The sequence below is a fragment of the Protopterus annectens genome, chromosome 13.part0 (assembly GCF_019279795.1).
Source record: "Protopterus annectens isolate FY-2018-M chromosome 13.part0, PAN1.0, whole genome shotgun sequence".
NCBI classification, from domain to species: Eukaryota; Metazoa; Chordata; order Ceratodontiformes; family Protopteridae; genus Protopterus; species Protopterus annectens.
Window position 1 is genome coordinate 842,151,209 of NC_056747.1, and position 20,838 is coordinate 842,172,046.

Here is a 20,838-nt window from a genome sequence, read left to right on the forward strand (position 1 = left end):
AATACATCACAAAATGTGCTGCAGACAACTCATCAAGAGACTACATGAAAGATAAATGAATATATTGAAATGTTCAGTTCTAAGTTTGAGTTGAATTTTACTTCACCGCTTATTATCCAAGTACTTGATAAAGTGAAAATGAAACAAACTGACAACCTGATTAAATTAACAAACAAAATGAGATGCTATTAATATAATCAGGGTGCTGAAGAGTATACAAAAGGTGATAAAGAAAGTATGCACAATAAACAAAGAAAAAGAAAATGATACATTTATGAATTAAGCAAATTCCCAAAAATCATAATTCCGCATTTTGGCAAACTGTATAGTTTATCAGTAAAATCCTTGTCAAATATCATGTTTACCAAGTTCAAGATTTTGCAGACCAAGCTGCATATTCACAGTTGTACTGCGTTTTCTCATGGCTCTCATCTGCATGGAGTACACTCACAGCCTGCAAGGTGGCAAAAGGTGAACACAATGAAAGTGCAGGATAAACAGTTGTCTGACTGCTTGGCTGTTCTGAATGTATAGCACTACACCTGTCTGACAACTAGGCAACAAGGAGCTGTGTGTGTCTGTGTGTGTGTGTGTGTGTGTGTGTGTGTGTGTGTGTGTGTGTGTGTGTGTGTGTGTGTGTGTGTGTGCGTCTGTGTGTGTGTGTGTGTGTGTGTGTGTGTGTGTGTGTGTGTGTGTGTGTGTGTGTGTGTGTGTGTGTGTCTGTGTGTGTGTGTGTGTGTTTGTGTGTGTGTGTGTGTGTGTGTGTGTGTGTGTGTGTGTGTGTGTGTGTGTGTTTGTGTGTGTGTGCTGGATGGTCTCAGACAGTTAGGTGCATGCAGTGGACAAGTGAACATTGAAGGAATCAAACCATGGAGTAGAGGTAATGGAGCAGCCACAGTTTGTAGTTGTAGTTATCCACACCACATGCCAGACTACCTGTTTAGTTGCTATTGGTGGTATGCCCTACATCAAATTCAACAGCAGCTACTTCCATGCAAGGCAATAACTGGTAGTACCTACGGAAACATTTTGAGTCCTATGAAGGATTTCATTTTGAACTGTGCAAAAACATTATTACAAAAGAGGTATACCAATACAGTGAAAACACTAATATGACAAGATATAGCTTTAAGGTAAAGGAAGAACGTTTGCCATACCCCTATCGAAATACTAAATCAAAGGTATCCGTAGACTGATGAGACACATACTTGTCATGGCTACATAAAGGATATAATACTAAACAACTAGAAATGTCATGTTTGGGTCATGGTGTCACCCTACTCTTTTCAAAGCATTAAGAAATGCCTCCATAACTTTGTACACAGAGGGCTTCCCTATAAAGTGCAGAGCATGAGCATCTAACTATGGCAAGCAGGGAATCGAATCAGGTATGCAGATTATCCGATGAAATGGCAATGTGGAACAACTTACATTAAAGTCTCCAATCAGAAAATGACTCACAATATTTTCTTAGGCCATCATCAGTACAGGAGCATATTTCGAATCACATTGAATATTGCTTTTCACAGAGTTACTCCTTTCTTTATTCCCACAGAGATTCAAAGTGCCTACAGACAGAAAAGAAGGTAAGTGATGTTGAACTGAGAAATGAGAAAAGAAGGGTAGGATGGAATGACTGGGAGGTGGAAATTATCCATTTCCAAATAGACACTTTCATTTTACAGAATAGGTTTTAAGACTGTAGAAGGACCTTCTGCAGTGGGTTGTGTTGGGTTGGTTGTCTATGCCATGAAAAAATATTAACTGCCTCTGTATTGGGATCCACAACAGTAGGCATATAATTCTAAGGCACAAAATTAATTTCTGTAAACAGTAGCCTTGTGAAAATGTACATTATATTAAGAAAATTTCTAATTTCATCCATTTACTTATTCATTCTCCAGTTACTCACTTTATTCTTTACATTCAGTGGGTACAAGGCAGAGAAATTATTCCCAGATAGAATGTCAGTCTGTTCCCAGTTTTAACTGTAGAATTATGCAACATGGTTATGAGTCAAATCACATTGTCTCCTAGATGTGCAAAAGCTACTTATGGGATAATGAGGATGAAATGTCTTTAAATATACCTTATAGTCTGTTGGAAAAGTATGCATTATGGCACATGAAAGCTTAATGAATAGTTATAATGAGTCATTCAAAAATGGACCAAAATGCTTGCCTTACATAGTCTTGCAAAGTGAAAGATATCACCCTAAAAAAACAAAGTCCCTTAATCAATTCTCCAAGGAATTAAACATCCATGTAAAATAACATTAGTGCCCTTTTTGATTAAAAAAGAGACTCATAATTGTAATTTCCAGGATATTCTTAACCTGGTATATACACAAGACTCAGACAGATGCAGAAAAATATAAAACTACAGACACTGTGCTATTTTCTTGCAAACTAGTAATAAATCACCAAGCAAATGTTGAAAACCATCATATAGTTATATGAACATGCCGATGCACCAAAATTCCATTGCAGAGTTGTGAAAATGACACCTTATACTTCCAATTTAATCTTAGGTAAAAACTGAAGGCAGATTTATAGATAACTGTCTGTAATGTGCCTTTAAAATACCTACCTAGGAATAAACCAAATAAAAAAGAATCATTATTTATTTCAGTAATGATCTGCAAAAATAACCCCCACACATTACATATGCAATGGGATGGTCATAAAACTTCTGATACATTCTACTCCTAGAAGGCAGTAAATTATCCTGGCCTATGTTGTTGTCTTTCAGCTTTTCTTGGTTAGGGGTCGCCACAGTAGAACTCTGGTCCGCTAATAATTGGCAGTAGATTTTGACAAATGTCGAGGTGTCAGCTCGACGTTCAACCTTCAGTGAAGGCACGCCCATTTACGCATGTCTTTCGAACGCCCACCCAACCGCAGGGAGGACATGCAGACTCCACAAAGAAGGCACTCCCAAGCCAGGCCGAGAATCGAACGGGAGAACCTCTTGCTGTGAGGCAACAACGCTACCGCTGCACCACCATGGATACAATATCGTAAAGAAGCCTAATAAAAGAGTGCATTACATACTACACCACATATCTCAGTGGGTCACGTCAGATTCAGAAATAAGGCAAAAATAATATGCATAATCTGGCGTTATAGTCAGCATAATCCCATTGTAGAAACAAAAGAGAAAAGAAAAGAGAGAAAATCAATTGCATTGTCTAAATAAAAATAGGTCAAAGTTAGTACTGTATAAGTAATAAATAAATACATAGTAAATAAATAAATACAACTTATGTGTGACAAAAATGAATGTATGCAACTCTGATTGCTAATATTGGTGAGAAGGAGCTTGGAGAAAGGAGTATGTGAAAGAACGTAAAAATAATACGCATTAATATAATAAATATGATCATAAGACCGATTTCTACGTTTAAGTCTGTGGTATGGCAACAAGTGAAATGGCTGTTTAAATACTGTACATTGAGCTAAACCTTTTCATAGCCTGTGTAGTTATAAAGTAATATTTACTGTGTAGTAAATTGTATTTGATAACTATTAACACATATTTCTGCACCGAGACAAAATGCCTTGATAATAATTCCTAACAACATAGCAGCTAAGCCACAAACAAATATGTATCCTTAGCCAACGTTTCTAAGCCACCCACTGTGGTGATTAAGATAGCACATGCTAAACATGCCTTTAAAACACAGAAATCACAAGAGGTAAATCACTGCTGCAAACATAAAAAAATACTGATTTTTAAGTAACAAAAAAACACAACAAACATGTCAGAGAAAGTGGACAATGAAAGTACAGAATAATGCTTTTTAATGTGTTATTAAGTTCATTCATCTCTCCAGTATATAAAGTGAGACCTCATCAGAGTAAAGCTGTCTCACTGTGTACATTACAGGGATGAACAAAGGAGTTAAGTAGTAGGGCTGCTGGCATCAGGCCCCCACTGTAGTCCAGTGATTCATGACCACAGGTATCATTATCTGTAAAAGACCCTCATGTGCAATAACTGCTGGTGCCTTCTGCACTTAATTATCCTATGGGATTCCACTTTAAACCCCACTTAATTATCCTATGGGATTCCACTTCAAACCCTATAGCCTTACTGTCACCAGAGTTAGGCATGACCTAACTGATAAACGTGTATTATCCTTCATGAAGTCATATCATAGTGTGTCCAGTATCACTGAAAGATTACCTCTTCTTAGGATACCTCAAAAGTCATGCAAATATGAATGTAGTAAATATTTGTACTCTTTGTTAGGTAAAACAATGGCCTGAAATGTGCAGGCAGAATGGCAGTTTGATGAGTCTTGTGGATATCAGTGTGAAGATAGTTGCCTGATGGACAAATATACAAAAAGTACACTTGTGCAAGATGTAAGGCTGAACTGAATCAGAGAAATCCTCTTTTACCAAAATTATATTGAAACAAATAGTTAATTATATTAGGTAAGGAGCTAAAGGAGAGAGGAATCACTGCATAATGAGATGTCAAGAAAAATAAATGTCTGGCATTTTTGAACAAATATTACTGCATTATTTGCTTCATGGAAATGGCGATCCAACAGCTGGTGTCCTCACTCATATCCTAGACCGCTAAAAATATACTACACTTGCTTACATCTAAAAACAATAAGTAAAACAAGTACTCTGCAAAGTGCATGTCCCAAAGACATCTGTTTGGTTTGCAAGTATTTTGTCTAAAGTGGTTTGTTATGTTTATATGCGGTTTGCTCAGCAATTCACAGTGGCATACATGTGACAGGCTTTCCAACTATTTGCATAAAATTCTTTAGTGATGCACTTTGCATAGGCATATTTGTTTGGAGGACTTACACTGAGGGCTAAAGTACTGAAAATGACCCCATCAGGTCTGTGCTGGGTAACCTAAACAGTCTGACTTGTCTAGAGCTTTGTCACTAGATTTGCACTTGCATCATTAACTGAAGGATTTTATCTTCTGCATTGTTAATGTTTCTTTGACTTTTCTGGCCAGTATGACCACTCATTCACTGTATAGCAGGTCAGACTTGTTTATTGTTTATGTCTTTCAAGTTCAGCTATTGGAGTCCTGAAACCTAGTTTGCAGTAACCAGATACTCCCTATCACACAGGCACATGCACACACACACACACACACACACACACACACACACACACACACACACACACACACACACACACACACACACAAATGCTGTGGAACAATTGTTGTTGGACTTGTGTTATTCTTATCAATTTGTGAATGTCCAACTAACTGTACAATATGTATGCATTTTTTCCAGAAAATTGCCATCTGCAGTTGTATGTGGACTAACCTATGTACAGGATTCATATCCAAAATGGTGTTTTGCACTGCATAGTATAGTACAGCATAGTATAGTATAGTATACTATACTGTGCTATATATACTGTACTATACTATACTATGCTATAGTATACTATATAGTATAGCATAGTGTAGTGTAATATAATATAGTATAGTATATTCCTTACTTTTTTATATATAGAATGTAAGCTACTTCCTATCACACAGGCACATGCACACACACACACACACACACACACACACACACACACACACACACACACACACACACATTTATCTCTGCCCCTGCTGACATTTTTGTCTTGCATCTAGTCCACACCAGCTGAGTTCAGTGTGTTAACTGTGATTCACACTCTGCCCTTATCACTTCATAGTTTACTGCTAAATCTTTAACACAGAATGTCGTATCTGAAGGCTTTTTTACCACCAAAGCAGGTATCCAAGTAAACAAATCACATAAAAGAGTGTGTAATGATAATAATAGCAGTTTCGGCCTCACTGCTTAACGTACCATTCTTTTGTAAGCCATATTTCAAACTGCTGATCCATTTAACCCAGAGTCCCCTTCACACTGAGTCATATTCTGACACTTGGAAAACACAAACACAAACGTGCTAGCATGCTAAGTATTGTTTAGTCATGTAACCTGTCCCTAACTGACTCATCCTACCTTCAGCTTGCCTGCCATTGGTCAGCTCACTTGGGTTCAAGCCCTAGACCTTTGGCCTTGACTATGAATTTAGAAAAAATGTCTGCCATTACACAAACATGTGAATGCATGGATAATTCTTCCCTTGTACCCACACCAGCCACCCTACGTCCATAAGTTATGTGGCCATCTCTGATACTGTTCAAAAGCAATGAGCACTTAGGTCCACTGCATCTCTTATTACTCAGTGCTACAAAGACAATCTGGTGTTAACCCTTAGTATATTAATCCTGTATAATGGTCATCTTTGATTCTAGGGCATCTAGGCCCGCTATAGTCCAGTCTATAGTCCATCTAGTCTAAGACAGTGGTGTTAGTGTTCTAACTCTTATTTTTCAAAATATTAATTTAATAACCACCTCTACAATGCCTTCTCAAAAAGATTACATAGTATATACCATCAACTTAAGACATATCAGTTGCCAAAAGCTAAACATGAAATTTGTGTGAAACAAATAGTATGTCTGTTTAATCTATATATTAAAATCTGCTTACATTCAGATTTTCCCTACTTCTGGAGAAATTGATCCTAATTCTGGGTCTTCTTTGACCATTACTGTTCTGACAGATATAGCCCCCCCTCACCCCCCCACATAGGGAAGAAGTGCCAGGGCCTAAAGATGGTGCATATTAAGTTATTACATCACTTTACTTTGGAGAAGAAATCCATTCATCTTCTGCAAATACTATACCTCTCTTATATTAACCAGGTATACAGGAGGAGTAGAACAGGTAGCTGCAGAGGGACTTGCTCCAGCTTGATTTGATAGTTCTTTGCATTTTCCTCATGGTATTTCCTAATGTTTGCAGATGTCATGTATAACAGTGTACTAAGACATATTTCCCAGCATAGTATCTACTTCTGAATACTTCATTATAGGTGGTAAACCAAACTTGGCTTGAGTCAGGCAAATGTTTTAGGCCTGGCTTGGCTTATATGTATAATTAAGAATCATGATCCAGGCAGGTTGATTATGACCAAGCAAGAATTTTGATCAGTCAAATCACTTAGAATAATATAATATAATATAATATAATATAATATAATATAATATAATATAATATAACATAGTATAATATAATATAATATAATATAATATAATATAATATAATATAATATAACATAGTATAATATAATATAATATAATATAATATAATATAACATAGTATAATATAATATAATATAATATAATATAATATAATATAATATAATATAATATAACATAGTATAATATAATATAATATAATATAATATAACATAGTATAATATAATATAACATAGTATAATATAATATAATATAATATAACATAGTATAATATAATATAACATAGTATAATATAATATAATATAATATAATATAATATAATATAACATAATATAATATAATATAATATAATATAATATAATGTAATATAATATAATATAATATAATATAATATAATATAATATAATATAACATAGTATAATATAATATAATATAATATAATATAATATAATATAACATAGTATAATATAATATAATATAATATAATATAATATAATATAACACATAGACTGACCTATTGTTATCTTCCATTTGTAATGATAATGTTAAGTAAAACCTCTGGCCTGGTTCTGGATGTAAGCAAACAATAATACTGACTTGCTACATACACTTTGCAGTATGGCTCCAAGCTATGTTTGCGTAACTCAGTACTCATGTATGTCTGCCTGAAGATTTAAGTGCATAATCTCAGTTGTAGAATAAAATCCTTCTGTAGCTTTATTCTCTCAAGCCCTTCTTAAGTGAATTCCCATATATGAGCTCAGAATGTTGGAAGTTTTAGTTTTCTTTTCATTTTTAAACAAACCCGCAGCTCCTTTCTGTCATCAGCTCTACACCATAAGCAGGATTTTTGAGTAGCTTGATAATGTAGTAGATTTATTTTGTTGTGCAGCAACTCAGAGTGGCTCCAGTAATTTATTTCTGTATTTCAGGTAATATTGATCTTCAATATTATCAAGTTCTCACCTGCACGATATGGGGACTATGTGTTTCCTGATTGGGCACAGGGAATTGGTTGGTTCATATTCCTTTTTTCTGTAATCTGGATTCCTCTTGGAGCTATTCATAGTCTTTGGATGCTGAATGGCTCTCTCTGGGAGGTAAGTTTAATTTTTCAAAGAGTTAATGTGGCTTAAAACGTTGTCCTTGTTACTTATTTCAGAAATAGTTAACTGCAAAAAGCAGATTCAGCCAAATCATTCCATTATACTGTTTGGACAAATACCTAACATCAGAATAAAAAATTTCTAATTTATTGCAAAGCTATGGCAGAACGCATCATCTGTATTCCCTTTTGGCATGCACAATTTAATATTAATTCCATGAGTTATTATTATTATTATTGATATTTATACCCATCTAACAACTGCTGAAAACCTTTTAAGTGAAACAATACAACGTAATGCATTTAAGGAATAATTTTATACATAGACTTTTAAATGAAGCTACAGAATATTCTGAGTTGTAATCTGGAGCTTTGCTCGCCGAGCCTCTGCTGAAAATGGGTTCTCCCATTTGGACTCTCCTGGTCAACAAATCTAAAATAAATAAATAAATGTACTGATTTATAAATATTATTTTTAATTGCTATTGATTTGCTAAGCAAAGAAGACTACTTGGCACAAGCACCCCTTATAAGGGGTAACCAAGGAAAGCTGTCTCATTAAGGGATCTGCTGAGAGTCACACCATAGGTAAATGAAGGTGGAGGGACTCAAACCCTTGACTACAGGAAGCAGCTCATTAACAGCTCATACCTTTAATTTTCGGTGCTGTCATACTAGAAGATTACTTGATGAATAGCTGCTCTTTGCTCATACACCATTTAAACTATTTTTTTCTCTGGATCAAAGTCAGAGAAAAAATATGAATTATATAAGGCTTAGGTGTAATAACATACAAAACATGAGTTGTGATGCCTTCTGCTATAGACAACTTCTTGGATTTCCTCTTCTGATATCACCAGCTTAGCACAACTCAGAATATTCTGTAGCTGATATGCTTGGGGGTGTAACTACCACTGACAGGTATATGTTTTGACAGGATCATAGTTCAGCTGATGGCCATTTAATTGCATGCAAATAAAGTGAACTAGGATTCTAAGAAATGTTTAATCAAACTTTATTAAGAGTACAGTTTGTACTGTAAATAAAAGCTTAGCGATGAATGTTTATTTACAAATATATAATTTAGTCATTTTTATTTTAGTTTCTCTAAAGTTTTTTTTTCTTGACTTTGTAGTTCTCACAGTGATGAGCCGCAAATGCAGTGTGTGGATAGGGAATTCATTTCTGGAAAGTTTTCTCTTTTCCCAGTGGAGGAGTGGGGGGGGGGGGTAAAGCCTCCCAAATGGATGTACAGGGGATTACCCTCTGAAAAATGCATATTTTGTTCTCACAGTGAGTCATACATCTGTAGATGTATATAGTTTGGTGTTGATTACAATGGTTTTGTTTTAGTGTTTTTTTGTAAACTGACATAAATTTGTCATAGCATCATGTACCAGACTCTAAAGAAGCACCCCTCAGCCTCTGCACTCGCCATTTCTTTATTGCTCCTCACAATGCTTAGATATTGATTTTAATGTTCAGTATAAGAAAGCTGCCTCCTTCCATGCTTGAAACATCAAAACCTGCAAAGTGTACTTATAGTCATTAGATCACTAGCTGAGACCCACAACAGCACTGTATTTACTGCCTGCAAAGGAGTATGACACAACATTTCTACTGGTGCTAGAACTCCTATTCAGCTATCCACAGGAGCTGCAAACAGTGCTGGAACTCCTGTTCAGCTAGCCACAGGAGCCGCAAACAGTCTAGTAGTTAAGTGTAGTGGATTAAAACTATGAGGTTCTAATCAGCTTCATCCTGTATCCTGTATCTGATAACCTTGGTCTCCCTTTTCCTGCTGTGTGACTGTTCAAATTACTTACCTAAGTAGTACTCCTGGGCCTCAGCCTAGGTTGACAACCTGGTTAACTAAACATATAAACAAAACACAATAAAAATGAATAAATAAGACAGAAGGAAACTGCAATTATTTGGAGATGTAGTGGTGGCAGGTACCAGCACAGCGAATGGCATGATGATCCTTCATGTGATCATAGCTCAATGCTCAATTTATGACAGAATGTAAAGGGAAACAGAGGCCAGATAGTTATCAAAGCCTCCTCCTGCAAAATTAGCCTTGCACTTATCACAGTTTACAAAAATTCTGTCCTTGAAGTGCAAGGAGCTAAACTCACAGCAATCACCAGAAAATCATGCATGAAGATGTACTCTTTCCAACCACTTTGGAGGGTACATTCTGGCATGTCTGTACAAACTCCCCACATGTTTTAGCAGTTGGAGTATGACTGTGCCCCAATAAACTTTCATGAAGTAATCCTTCACAAATTTCACCAAGAGCTTAACTCAGTATCAGGGATCTGCTTGAGAGTCTCCTCCATTATTGCAAGTGAAGCTCAATGGGCAAGTTTGAAGAGACTCTTGCAGGTATTTATATGCCAGTTGAGCCTACAGAGATGATTCACCCATTGGATATGCCATGCCATTCAATGTCTGGTGGAACTTGTCCCCATAGGTGGAACAGTACATACTTATGAAATATGTAGATGTGAGCTCCATGCAGACCACTCACAACATGACAGCACCACTGGCATGATCTCATGATAGTACTGATGTCTTATCACCTAGTATCTACTTATCTGCTCACTGCCTCACACTTTTGATAAGCTCAGGTCACCTTTTATTGCATCTAGGTGGAGGGTCTCTCCCCCCTTGGTATTATAGGAAGAGGATTTCAAGGAGCCAGAATTCCTTGTTTCAGAAACAGACAATAATAATTAGTTATCTCCTCTCTACAGCTCCATTCTAGATTACCAATCCACTGGAAAGACACTCAAGCTCATATGAATGCCACCATGGACTCATTTTTAGTCTGTCTTACCTTCCCCACAAGATGTCTACTTCAGTAAAGAAGCATGAGATACTCCTGCCCGCAGAGTTTGTCTTGAAAAATCTCATATTTATACATTGAAGACATGTATTCAGCTGCCTCTGCTTCAGAATAGGTGAATATTCTTATTAAACCTTCTGTAGTTTGCAATGACAGTCAAATTAAGTACCCCAGGTCAGATTTCTGTGACACCACTTCATTCCAATATACGTCCCAGACAGCAGAGCACCTTGCTCTACTACCACTTGATAAGAAGCCCAAGTCTTAGGAGACGGTGGTCTTATGTTTTGCCAACTTGGGACTGAGGCTATGTAATCTGTCATTCTTACTTGTCCCAATTCCAGTCCTCTCCCTAATGGTCCAGTCTGTGGAAAAATTTGCAACCCGTCCTAAATACAGCATATGGAGAAGACCACTATGACCACTTATACAATACTTGTCAAAGCAAACTGTAACTTTGCTTGTGCTGATAGTCTTGTCAAAGCATCAGGCTCTAAAACACAGCTGTGACAGATAGTGTCACTTAGGTTGTTTGCATTTAAGGATGAGATCAGTCAAGCCATTCTAAATGTCCTTGACCTGTTCAAAAAACTCAAAAAGAAACCAGGTACTGGTGTCATGAAGGATCTGCATGATGATTCTCAGGATCCTTTTCATCTTCAAAGGTTATCAAAATAAAACGCTCCTCTAGAATGATGAAAGCCTCAGTCACCAGACAATTTCACATCCTGCAATCTTGATCCTGATACCTTGCAGGACTACATATGGGAGGCTAGTTCATAGGTTACTCCAGTGGAGGGAGCTATCCTCACAGATTGGTGGACAATATGGCTGTGAATAACAACATTTTATAGTTATTGTGTTCTCCATCAGAAGGAATTCTAGTAAAACTATGTGGTCTCCATATTGCTGTGGGAACAGATTCACCACAGAAAGGTATACGGACTGTTCCTCATTGTTCTTGCATTGTCCTTGCTCTAAAGGGAACACAAGATTTCCATCTTATTTTGTACTTCAGCAATTTTTAGTAAATACAACTGGTATGCTAAATTCCAGATAATCAACAGCTGATGAAGAGACTGGATATAATGAATGTCTTTTAGCATCTCAGAAATTGGAATCTTCACAAGATGCTCCTTGGTTTTCTCTGCGTGGGCTTGACATTCAGTATAACACATTGTGGTTTGATTTTTTTGTGCTATCTGAGTGTTTTCCAAGGCTTTAGTCATGTCTGTGAAAACCTTGAAAGAAAAGAAAACTTCATATGTTGCCTTAGCTGTATGACTGGCTTCTGGTATCCCCTCAAAGGAGTCACATATAGCATCCCTTTCTAGAATACCCCCAAGATTTTGGGCTTTAGCAAGTCCATAATGGGAGAAGTCCTGTCTGGTCCAGTTTTAAAGGGTTGGGATTGTTGCAGCTGAGACAGACATTCTTTGGTGTTAGCCTTTCATTCCCATGGATACGGTCCAGGGTGTCGCAAACTTGGCAACTTTGTTAAGCATGCAGCTGTGAGTCTAGTGGACCCTCCTGCACCTCTTGAGCCTAATGGTGATCATAACCATCTCTGATCTAATTTTAAACCTACAGACAAAAGTTTTGCAGTGGATAGTGATATAACATTGACTACTAAGCCATCACTTCCTTATTAATGGCTCTAGTCCCCTCCTGGAGCTGTGAATAAGGAAATTATGTCTGGTTAGGGGCCTCTAAGAGATGAGGACCCTGCTAGTCAACCTTTTCATCACACAGGAGAATATGTCATACTTTGTCCTATTCAGTTCAGCAGATTAAGAAGTCAAAAGTAGATATTTCTTTCTGCTAAGGCAGTGAATATATCTGTGCACCTTTCCACTGTTTTCTTTGATTCATATCTAATTGCAAATTAACAGGCAAAACACAAAAACTTGTTCTTACCTTCTTATGGTAGATGAAAAATGGGAACTGTCAGTGTAGGAATCTAACTAACCTAGTACACAAATTAAGGACATCTCACTCTTCTGGGACAGGACTGCCTCTATCTGTGGATCTTTATCTAGATCCTCCAAGAAATTTTTTTATTAACAAGAAACCTTACATTAGTCAGATGAACTCTGCTAAGTGAAAGAGATTACCAATCTGGGTGGAGAAATATCCCAAGTCACCTGAGTTGTGAAATTTACAGGAGCTTCCCGAATGCTGCATACACCTGTATGACCTGGGTCTCTATTATTCCATTATTAAGGTGCACATCTTAAGTAACTCTGTACTTCAGAGAATTGCAGCTTATGATTTTCTTCACAATGCTTTGGTATTTCTGCTGACTATCACTTACTGAGTATTGCTTTTTATTTGTATTTATTAATTCATGTATTTAGAAATAGCTATTGCTCTACTCCTGCTACTTGACTGTTGTAACTGCTGCAGGTTCATGTTTTTATTTTATTAATACCCGTTACACGTTGTTAGACAATTGCACTTTGCTGTACAGCTCTGCTGTTTTCAAAGCTAGCTTTGACAATCTGGTTACATTATTTTTCTTTTCTTTGCCTGTTCAGTTTAGCTATCTACCAATGTTTAATTTAGTAGTCTTACCTTTACTGTATTGTTTTATCTATGGTTTCGTCTGCTGATTTCAGTGGTTCTCTTTCATCCCATCTGCTCTCCTCTCTTGCTAGCATCCCTTTCTTTCAATCTTTGCAGCCTGCTGGTTGCCTTCTGCAGAATTAGGGTACAACCACTTCTCCAGTCCCCTCTCACCCAAAGAATGCAATCAATTATACTGCTAGTTACCACTTTCTATAGTCACAGCCCATATCGCTTAGCATACTTAATTCATAGTTTTGTTGGTTTGATTATTAAACTTACAACTTACTGACCTTCAAGAGGCATAACTGCTGTGACTCCATTTTGAAACTCACTATTTTTCATGTATAAGAAAATTGTTTTTGAAAGAAATTATCAAATGATTTTTTCCTAACTATAAAAGGAATCTTTTAAGATATTGTGTATTGTATCTATATTTCCCTATTACTGATATCTATGCTTAGGATTTGGTTTCTTGATTGGTTGTTTGCTTTTCCAGCAGTGCTATCCAGACATAGAATTTCAAGAAGAAATTAAATCACCAATTTCCCTACAATCAAAATTCACTGATCACTACATAGGTTACTCTGTCTTTTCACATATCTAACAGACTTCATTACTGCATCTCATCTATTATAATATTCATTTTTCCAACAGACTTCATTTCTGCATATATATACATTTTTCCCATTGTACTTTTGGAAATTGTTAAACAATGCACATACAATAATTTTTGATATGATCTTCTGTTCCCCATAGTCTTTCTGCCTTCTGTTCCCCAAAATCTTTCTATGTCTTACTTACAGTTAACTTTCTCCCTCCTCCTCCTCTTCTTCAAAGTAGTTCTCCAAAGATTAATGACATAAAATAGGGCATATGTTTTAAAGTCCCCTACAAGTTTAACAAAGTCCACAAAAATCCAATATTTCCAAATCCTGTTATTCTGCCATGTTTCACAAGTATAATGATTGCTACTTAATCCCACATTTTTCAGTTTCCAAGTTGCTAATTTTATTCTCTGATATATTTTTTTCGTAATGTCTTTTGGCCAGACATGAATTTTTAAATGGATGGTATCATATAATATCTAGCATTTTCAGGCACCCTATTCCAGTAAAACATTTACTAAATTCATATGCTAATCTGCTCCTCCCCTTGCTAGATTGCTAACTCACTACTGCCATGATGTCTAGAATTTGAATTCTAGGGATACTGACCCTGATCCTGGTCCTGCTTTAAATTATTTTTGGAATTCCCTGGAATAGATTACCAAGTTCTGAGACTGCCTAGTCATTTTCTGTTCAAATATTGTTTTTATCAGTGACAGAACTGCGGATCATGTAACTTGGATCTCAGAACATTACCCTTGCATCACTGACTTGTCTGAAATACAGTTAAAAACTATCCTACCACAGAGCTTTGGTAAGACAAATATTTGGGTGTAGTCCTTTTTTCCCTAAGGGGCACTTTATCAAGAGATGTGAGGTCAATTTTTTTGTCTTTGAATGTCCCAATGAACACATGTAGAAAGGTACTGAGTTCTGTTTAATTGAACCCCATCAAGGAATGGAGGAGGTGTTCTCTATAAAGAGATATGAGCATTCCCCTTAACCCTTGCTAGTGGAGTCTTGGATTTAACATGTTTAAGCAATGGTAGTGGTGTGTTAGGTTGTCACCTGCAAACAGACTTATTTTCTATAATTTTCAGAATTTCAGTTATATAGCTTAGACGCTGAAATGCTTGTATATCAGCCTATTGGATTGTTGCCAGGTCAATATTGTTGACAGCTTAAACTCAATCAACTTGTTTTCACACAGTTAGCTGTCAATAAAATGAGCCTGACTTAAACAATTCCCACTTACCCAACAGGCCTGACAATAAATCTGGAGAATTAAATATGTTACTTTTCAAAATGTATATAGAATGTGCTGTTACAGCTCAAGTCAACTGTCTTGATCAATTTAGCACCAAAAATTAGTCATTTATAAGATCACCTGAATCAGCACACCAAATTCCCTTTTGTCTTGTGCTACTCCTCCTCTTAACCCATAACTTGTTAGAAGAACTGACATTCATATTTAAACTTCACTCTATCAGAAATAACAACATTCCTATTTGCACTTGCCATATAATTAATTTGCCTCTGGGAGATGCAGTTAAGTTTGTTAGGTTGAGTTTCACATTAAACCCACAATGGAAGGACCTACATAAGGCCATGCATGTAATCTGGGATCCAGCCCTTGCTTGATATTACTGCTACCAATATCCCAGGTGACACTTTTAATCTAACAGTATCCAGCCCTTGCTTGATATTACTGTTACCAATATCCCAGGTGAGACTTTTAATCTAACAGTATCCAGCCCTTGCTTGATATTACTGCTACCAATATCCCAGGTGACACTTTTAATCTAACAGTATCCAGCCCTTGCTTGATATTACTGCTACCAATATCCCAGGTGACACTTTTAATCTAACAGTATCCAGCCCTTGCTTGATATTACTGTTACCAATATCCCAGGTGAGACTTTTAATCTAACAGTATCCAGCCCTTGCTTGATATTACTGTTACCAATATCCCAGGTGACACTTTTAATCTAACAGTATCCAGCCCTTGCTTGATATTACTGCTACCAATATCCCAGGTGAGACTTTTAATCTAACAGTATCCAGCCCTTGCTTGATATTACTGTTACCAATATCCCAGGTGAGACTTTTAATCTAACAGTATCCAGCCCTTGCTTGATATTACTGTTACCAATATCCCAGGTGACACTTTTAATCTAACAGTATCCAGCCCTTGCTTGATATTACTGCTACCAATATCCCAGGTGAGACTTTTAATCTAACAGTATCCAGCCCTTGCTTGATATTACTGCTACCAATATCCCAGGTGAGACTTTTAATCTAACAGTATCCAGCCCTTGCTTGATATTACTGCTACCAATATCCCAGGTGACACTTTTAATCTAACAGTATCCAGCCCTTGCTTGATATTACTGCTACCAATATCCCAGGTGAGACTTTTAATCTAACAGTATCCAGCCCTTGCTTGATATTACTGCTACCAATATCCCAGGTGAGACTTTTAATCTAACAGTATCCAGCCCTTGCTTGATATTACTGCTACCAATATCCCAGGTGACACTTTTAATCTAACAGTATCCAGCCCTTGCTTGATATTACTGCTACCAATATCCCAGGTGACACTTTTAATCTAACAGTATCCAGCCCTTGCTTGATATTACTGCTACCAATATCCCAGGTGAGACTTTTAATCTAACAGTATCCAGCCCTTGCTTGATATTACTGCTACCAATATCCCAGGTGACACTTTTAATCTAACAGTATCCAGCCCTTGCTTGATATTACTGTTACCAATATCCCAGGTGAGACTTTTAATCTAACAGTATCCAGCCCTTGCTTGATATTACTGCTACCAATATCCCAGGTGACACTTTTAATCTAACAGTATCCAGCCCTTGCTTGATATTACTGCTACCAATATCCCAGGTGACACTTTTAATCTAACAGTATCCAGCCCTTGCTTGATATTACTGTTACCAATATCCCAGGTGACACTTTTAATCTAACAGTATCCAGCCCTTGCTTGATATTACTGCTACCAATATCCCAGGTGAGACTTTTAATCTAACAGTATCCAGCCCTTGCTTGATATTACTGCTACCAATATCCCAGGTGACACTTTTAATCTAACAGTATCCAGCCCTTGCTTGATATTACTGCTACCAATATCCCAGGTGAGACTTTTAATCTAACAGTATCCAGCCCTTGCTTGATATTACTGTTACCAATATCCCAGGTGACACTTTTAATCTAACAGTATCCAGCCCTTGCTTGATATTACTGCTACCAATATCCCAGGTGACACTTTTAATCTAACAGTATCCAGCCCTTGCTTGATATTACTGCTACCAATATCCCAGGTGAGACTTTTAATCTAACAGTATCCAGCCCTTGCTTGATATTACTGTTACCAATATCCCAGGTGAGACTTTTAATCTAACAGTATCCAGCCCTTGCTTGATATTACTGCTACCAATATCCCAGGTGAGACTTTTAATCTAACAGTATCCAGCCCTTGCTTGATATTACTGCTACCAATATCCCAGGTGACACTTTTAATCTAACAGTATCCAGCCCTTGCTTGATATTACTGCTACCAATATCCCAGGTGACACTTTTAATCTAACAGTATCCAGCCCTTGCTTGATATTACTGCTACCAATATCCCAGGTGAGACTTTTAATCTAACAGTATCCAGCCCTTGCTTGATATTACTGCTACCAATATCCCAGGTGACACTTTTAATCTAACAGTATCCAGCCCTTGCTTGATATTACTGCTACCAATATCCCAGGTGAGACTTTTAATCTAACAGTATCCAGCCCTTGCTTGATATTACTGTTACCAATATCCCAGGTGAGACTTTTAATCTAACAGTATCCAGCCCTTGCTTGATATTACTGTTACCAATATCCCAGGTGACACTTTTAATCTAACAGTATCCAGCCCTTGCTTGATATTACTGTTACCAATATCCCAGGTGAGACTTTTAATCTAACAGTATCCAGCCCTTGCTTGATATTACTGTTACCAATATCCCAGGTGAGACTTTTAATCTAACAGTATCCAGCCCTTGCTTGATATTACTGTTACCAATATCCCAGGTGAGACTTTTAATCTAACAGTATCCAGCCCTTGCTTGATATTACTGTTACCAATATCCCAGGTGAGACTTTTAATCTAACAGTATCCAGCCCTTGCTTGATATTACTGCTACCAATATCCCAGGTGAGACTTTTAATCTAACAGTATCCAGCCCTTGCTTGATATTACTGCTACCAATATCCCAGGTGAGACTTTTAATCTAACAGTATCCAGCCCTTGCTTGATATTACTGCTACCAATATCCCAGGTGAGACTTTTAATCTAACAGTATCCAGCCCTTGCTTGATATTACTGCTACCAATATCCCAGGTGAGACTTTTAATCTAACAGTATCCAGCCCTTGCTTGATATTACTGCTACCAATATCCCAGGTGAGACTTTTAATCTAACAGTATCCAGCCCTTGCTTGATATTACTGCTACCAATATCCCAGGTGAGACTTTTAATCTAACAGTATCCAGCCCTTGCTTGATATTACTGCTACCAATATCCCAGGTGAGACTTTTAATCTAACAGTATCCAGCCCTTGCTTGATATTACTGCTACCAATATCCCAGGTGAGACTTTTAATCTAACAGTATCCAGCCCTTGCTTGATATTACTGCTACCAATATCCCAGGTGAGACTTTTAATCTAACAGTATCCAGCCCTTGCTTGATATTACTGTTACCAATATCCCAGGTGAGACTTTTAATCTAACAGTATCCAGCCCTTGCTTGATATTACTGCTACCAATATCCCAGGTGAGACTTTTAATCTAACAGTATCCAGCCCTTGCTTGATATTACTGCTACCAATATCCCAGGTGAGACTTTTAATCTAACAGTATCCAGCCCTTGCTTGATATTACTGTTACCAATATCCCAGGTGAGACTTTTAATCTAACAGTATCCAGCCCTTGCTTGATATTACTGTTACCAATATCCCAGGTGAGACTTTTAATCTAACAGTATCCAGCCCTTGCTTGATATTACTGCTACCAATATCCCAGGTGAGACTTTTAATCTAACAGTATCCAGCCCTTGCTTGATATTACTGCTACCAATATCCCAGGTGAGACTTTTAATCTAACAGTATCCAGCCCTTGCTTGATATTACTGCTACCAATATCCCAGGTGAGACTTTTAATCTAACAGTATCCAGCCCTTGCTTGATATTACTGCTACCAATATCCCAGGTGAGACTTTTAATCTAACAGTATCCAGCCCTTGCTTGATATTACTGCTACCAATATCCCAGGTGAGACTTTTAATCTAACAGTATCCAGCCCTTGCTTGATATTACTGCTACCAATATCCCAGGTGAGACTTTTAATCTAACAGTATCCAGCCCTTGCTTGATATTACTGCTACCAATATCCCAGGTGAGACTTTTAATCTAACAGTATCCAGCCCTTGCTTGATATTACTGCTACCAATATCCCAGGTGAGACTTTTAATCTAACAGTATCCAGCCCTTGCTTGATATTACTGCTACCAATATCCCAGGTGAGACTTTTAATCTAACAGTATCCAGCCCTTGCTTGATATTACTGCTACCAATATCCCAGGTGAGACTTTTAATCTAACAGTATCCAGCCCTTGCTTGATATTACTGCTACCAATATCCCAGGTGAGACTTTTAATCTAACAGTATCCAGCCCTTGCTTGATATTACTGCTACCAATATCCCAGGTGAGACTTTTAATCTAACAGTATCCAGCCCTTGCTTGATATTACTGCTACCAATATCCCAGGTGAGACTTTTAATCTAACAGTATCCAGCCCTTGCTTGATATTACTGCTACCAATATCCCAGGTGAGACTTTTAATCTAACAGTATCCAGCCCTTGCTTGATATTACTGCTACCAATATCCCAGGTGACACTTTTAATCTAACAGTATCCAGCCCTTGCTTGATATTACTGCTACCAATATCCCAGGTGAGACTTTTAATCTAACAGTATCCAGCCCTTGCTTGATATTACTGCTACCAATATCCCAGGTGAGACTTTTAATCTAACAGTATCCAGCCCTTGCTTGATATTACTGTTACCAATATCCCAGGTGAGACTTTTAATCTAACAGTATCCAGCCCTTGCTTGATATTACTGCTACCAATATCCCAGGTGAGACTTTTAATCTAACAGTATCCAGCCCTTGCTTGATATTACTGCTACCAATATCCCAGGTGACACTTTTAATCTAACAGTATCCAGCCCTTGCTTGATATTACTGTTACCAATATCCCAGGTGAGACTTTTAATCTAACAGTATCCAGCCCTTGCTTGATATTACTGCTACCAATATCCCAGGTGAGACTTTTAATCTAACAGTATCCAGCCCTTGCTTGATATTACTGCTACCAATATCCCAGGTGAGACTTTTAATCTAACAGTATCCAGCCCTTGCTTGATATTACTGCTACCAATATCCCAGGTGAGACTTTTAATCTAACAGTATCCAGCCCTTGCTTGATATTACTGTTACCAATATCCCAGGTGAGACTTTTAATCTAACAGTATCCAGCCCTTGCTTGATATTACTGCTACCAATATCCCAGGTGAGACT

At 37.2% G+C, this 20,838-nt stretch overlaps 1 protein-coding gene across 1 annotated transcript in view; it reads left to right on the forward strand.

Moving 5' to 3' along the window:
- The window catches only part of LOC122788366 (sodium- and chloride-dependent GABA transporter ine-like), a 431,595-nt gene that overhangs the window by 346,239 nt on the left and 64,518 nt on the right, over positions 1–20,838 (forward strand). Inside the window, exon 12 of the mRNA XM_044055443.1 lies at positions 8,010–8,177. Within this exon, the coding sequence (XP_043911378.1) occupies positions 8,010–8,177 (168 nt within the window). The remainder of the gene's footprint in view (positions 1–8,009; positions 8,178–20,838) is intronic.